Source organism: Penaeus japonicus, unplaced genomic scaffold (genome assembly GCF_977035675.1).
Source record: "Penaeus japonicus unplaced genomic scaffold, GWHDUDI00000001_assembly GWHDUDI00000002, whole genome shotgun sequence".
In the NCBI taxonomy this organism is placed as follows: domain Eukaryota; kingdom Metazoa; phylum Arthropoda; class Malacostraca; order Decapoda; family Penaeidae; genus Penaeus; species Penaeus japonicus.
The window spans coordinates 30,331,554-30,336,553 of record NW_028234404.1 but is presented as its reverse complement, the minus strand read 5'-3'; the positions used below and the strand labels follow the sequence as shown (position 1 = coordinate 30,336,553).

The window sequence follows — 5,000 nt, the reverse complement described above, 5'->3', positions numbered from 1 at the left end:
CGGGTGCCCGGCTGGAACGCTGGCAGCTCGCCTCCAGCAGGTTGTCACGGGGGGACTGGGGGAATGGCGACCGTCTGCTGATCAAGGGGGATTGAGCAAGATTAACGTGCTGGTTTAACAGCACTGACTGAAGCATCATCGATGCATTACTGTAGGAACCGTTGGGCGTTGTATTATAGTGTGGACCTGGCACACTCTTGGCCAGGGATATTGGAATGGGACTAGTGCTGTGTGCGGGTAGACTGGGGTGGTGGACGTCTTGGCCCACCGGGCTTAGGTGTCTCTGACCTAAGGTGGTCTGGGGTACGTGAAGGTCATACGCAGACGATGGGTCCCGGCCAGCCAGGTCGTCGTGGGCGTGAAGGGGAGAATCGTGGTGCTGGGGGCTGGGGTAAGGCGAGGACACCACCTCCCCCTTGGGTACGAGGCCGAAGTAATACCAGGTGGGTTCACTTCGACCACCACACTTTCGTACCTCAACGTTGGGGAAACAATGTTTCACTAACTTTCCGAAATAGTTCAGGGTTACCGAGTTCTCATTCATGGCCTTGCAATAGCTGCAATAGTTACTAAACACTGCACTCTTCATAATAATACGGTCTGTCCCCGGCTCGTAGTTTCTTCTGAGCCACTCGATCACAATCTCGGCACTTTTGTTGTCTGTCGCAATTTCTTTCTTGCGTGATCGCTGCGCCGGGTCCTTGCCACTCATGAACTTGTAAAGAGGACTCGAACTCTTGACAGCGATGCCACAGTAATGGTACTGAGGTTTAACGCGACCACCGAGCCGCCGGATCGTAACTTTGGGGAACACTTGCCGTACTATCTTTCCGAATACATTCATTTCAAATGGTGATTGTTTTATAGACTTTGCGTATTCTTCATAGTGACGGTAAGCTTCAGCTTTGAGAACACAAGAGTCTGGCACGGATTCGAAGTTATCTGTGAGCCACATTCGCAGGTAATACTTGCCGTCACGTAACACTTCTGGGGTGGAATGTAGGTCCTCCTCGGGGGCGCCCCGGTAGTTGTCGGCGTATCGCTCGTCCGCGACCTCATCCTCTTCAAGGGTGAGCGGGGAGCCGCGAGGGGCAGCGCCCATAGGAGGTGACATCTCCATGGAATGTTGTGGCTCACTTGGCTCGCCGTCGATAAGCTCTTCAATGCGGCCATAAAGATCGGAATGTAACTGGACACGGAGTCCTTCGTAGAATGTTTTGTCTGTGGGATGAATCATGGTGACGACACCACGGAACTCCTTGAGCACGGTCTCGTCGAAGTACGTGTGAGGCAGTACGGTTACATTTGCAACTTCACACAATCTTTCATAATACGCGTACGCCTGATCCCTATTCACACACATCCCCTCACACTCTTCAAATGTTCGTGAGAGCCAATCTCTTAGGAAAGTTTCCCACGGGGACTGCACGGAGTTATTACAATACTTCACTTCAAATGTGTCTGTTTTCACGTCTGATTCACTGTTCCAACTATTTTCATCGTTATAATCAGAAATAATATGAAACCGAGGTTTATAGATTTTTCGTGTCTTATGGTCTTTCACTGAGGGACTAGGGGAGTCACTGATTGAGGTGGCCACGGAAGGCGACCTCTCTGGACTGGCCATAAAGTTCGTGTCCATATCATGCACATCACGAGCCATGTGGAGGTCTAGGGGCTCCTCTTTCACTGTATACTCCTCTAAATGTTCATCTTTTAGTTTTAAATTTTGTAAACTGTAATCTACAGGTTCATCTTTAATATAGGTGCCATAGGGGTAATGCTGGGCATGGGCACCGCCGTGGTCGCCAGAGATGGGAGTGTGGGCTTCTCGCAGAGGGTCTCCCTCGGACGTGTCAGACACTGGGCTGCGGCAACTACTGTCATCGTCGTCGTCGTCGTCCGCCTCGAGCTCTTCACGATAACATAACCGACCGTTACTGAACATGTGCTCTACTACGTCTATTAACTGTGGCGGGACAGTGTCGAGTGGCAGCGGGGCCGCTCGCTCCTGGATGCCAAAATAGAACTTCTGCTGGTTGGCTCGAGGCCCCAGCTTCCTCTTTGAGATGTGTGGGAAGGCGTGGGTCACAACCATCCCGAAGTACTGCATGGACAGAGGCTCGCCTGCCCCCGCTATGCACTCAAGCACGTATCTGTCGTACACCTCCGCCTTGATCACCGACGAGTCAGGTGATGAGCAGTAATTTTTGTGGAGCCACAGAAGACACCGGTGCACGTCTGCCTTGTCGGTGATTAACTCACGTTTTCGAAGACGCCGCTTCGGTCTGGTCGTGGTTGCGTTGTCGATGGCATAGGGGGAGGTCTCCTTAGCCTGGATGCCACAGTAGTAATACTTCAGATTATCCCGACCTCCCAGACGCCTGATTGTTACGTCAGGGAACACGGACTTGACCACGCGGCCGAAGATGCTCGTTTCCATAATGTTCCTTCCCTGTTCACGGCAGTAGTCCTCATAGTGCTTGTACATGACGGACTTGGCCACCACACCATCCTCGTGTCGTTCATAGTGAGACTTTACCCAGAGTTTAGCTTGCGAACAATGTAAAGCCATCGTACCCGTTGAACTCTTTGCTCGCGACACCATTTAGATAGTTATTTTCAGAAGCGAGCGCTAGAACGCACTCGCACTAAAATGTGTATCCCGGTCACCTCAACATTTGTGTAAAAGTTGTAAAGTGTCACGCAACACAAACTTGGATTATAAATGTTCCCTCACTAGTATCACAGGTATGGGAGAGCCGAGAGTCGCCAACCTTCTCCTCCGGCGGCACGACTAGGACTGAACCCTTCTGATGTTTACGCGCAGCACCAGTGTGTCACTAAGCAACATTCATTGACTGGCACCATCGCTAGGCTACGAATACCCAGTCGTAGGCTACTACGTAGTTGGCCGGCTCGCTATTGATTATTGATTTAAAATCCAGAGCGAAACCGAAGGTACACACTCTTATTCAAGTCCGATGGCAGAGCTGTGATGGTGCGGCCGCTCGTCTAACGTATAAGAGTGAAGGTGCCAGTGTGGCTCGCGGGGTTACGCAGTTCACCCCACACACAGTCAGATATTTACTGTGACTGAGAATATGACGCACAGAACATGTGAGGAGTAGAAGCGGTGCAAGTGAGCCGCGTGCCAGGCGTACGACGAATTTTGGCGCCCACGCTGCCTGGCTACCGAGTGTAGCACGCACTCACTCTGGCCGGGTTATGACGATGGTATACACAGCTCTCATTCTCTCCTCTCCGTCTCTCTCTCTCTCGCTCTCTCTTTCTGCTGCTCTCGGCCACCTCCGAGCGCCTTGCTGCTCTCTTTTAATCTGTTCGTTTCGAGACACTAGGCAACAGTAACAAGACTGCATATTGAGTAATTGTGGAAATACCAGACCGTTCTCCGGGGGGCGGCACTTTCGGTGTGATGTCATAGGGCGGTGACCAACGAGGCTCCGCCCACTGTGACCTCGGCAGCATTTAGTTTACTGAATGAGTCAGAATCTCTCCACTCCTTTCTCAGAAATACTTCCACAACTCTCTCTCCTCCCAATTTCTGGCTCTAGGATAAAACTTTTACCTCTCGAACGCCTAAATGTACCGACGCAAGAGACTACTAATTGGCTAGACATCGCGCAAATACCATGATTATAATTAATAGCTTTAAAAAAATCTCTGGAGGCCTATAAAAATCAAATGTCTGATACATTTATTTCCCAGTGTCGGTGCGAGTGAGTCATCCTGATGCAATAAAACCACTCGCCACCGAGGACGAGCTTCACTCCGCATTCTGGGCCAGTCAGTACCTAGAGCAGGTTTCTCCCTATTACTATTTCCGAATTATTCATCTGATCATTATCTGCTGTAGATAGATGTACATCAAACTCTGAGTAATATTTCAGCAAGATCTACCTAACTAAAGGTTGGTATAGTACTGCAAAAGTAAAAATCTACTTCTGATGTTTGTTAAATAATTCTTATATAAACACATATCCGGTTGTATGAGAGAAATGTGTTTAGAAATATGCAATATGTGAAACACGTAACCCGATTACAGGCTTATATAAGAAAATTACACATGTATATATACAAATACATTTTCATTCAAAATAACCATTATATAAACACAAAACTAGAAAAATCAATACGTAATAACTAACTTATAGGATAAGGAAACGCGAAAAAAAGACAGCGAACTCTGACAAATAGGTAGCGGCCAAAGTATTGCGTCAGTGTAAAGCGCGTGTGCACCGCCACATGTGTTCGAGGGGCGGAGACTGCGGGACGATATTCTCTAGAATTTTCTTTCTTGCATGAGCAGCCTTCGTCCTACGGGATCTTTTTGTTTTATTATTATACTGTGGTTTCTACGTATCCATACGATGTGTCCAAATCCAAAAGTATTTCTCACCTTAGCTAATTTACATGCTAAAATAAGACTAAAGAGTTATTGCGCCATTGTATTCAGCCGGGTACCTCACGGCCACTACCCACGCTGCCACGCAATTTGCACGTCGCTCCGTGTCAGACGTACGACAAAAACTCTAATATAACTACCCGGTGCGACATAACGACTCGTAATCAACCCAAAACACATTGACGTTACTCTGCAAGTCAACAGGCAATCAAAAATCTGCATTAAGTCCACGAGTTCACGTTCAGTTTCGTTCTAATTCCACTCTGCTCGTCAGCTAGTATGTTTATGAATGAAACTGGGGTGTTGGCGGGTGCATTTCGATGGTCGAGCGTAGCGGGAGAGAAGATGTAGAAGTACTGCGCCCACCTCTGACCGTGGGCGGGGGGTGGGGGGCATGAGGGGTCAGGTGGAGACAAGTCTGAACCTGTATGCTTGTTAGATGGCTTGTGTGCGTTATGGAGTGGTCAGGAGAAATCTATGTGTGCTTTGTATACGGTTTTATGTTTATCTTATCAATCTGTCTGTCTGTCTATAACTTCTTATCATGTATGTGTGCATTTATCACTTTCTATTT

At 48.5% G+C, this 5,000-nt stretch overlaps 1 protein-coding gene across 1 annotated transcript in view; it reads right to left on the bottom strand.

Annotated features, from left to right (window-relative positions):
* LOC122261212 (uncharacterized) overlaps positions 1–3,337 on the bottom strand; it is a 5,897-nt gene extending 2,560 nt beyond the window's left edge. Inside the window, exon 1 of the mRNA XM_043028758.2 lies at positions 1–3,337. This exon is cut by the window's left edge and continues 542 nt beyond it. Within this exon, the coding sequence (XP_042884692.1) occupies positions 1–2,608 (2,608 nt within the window). The 5' untranslated portion in view covers positions 2,609–3,337.
* Positions 3,338–5,000: the final 1,663 nt, after the last annotated feature.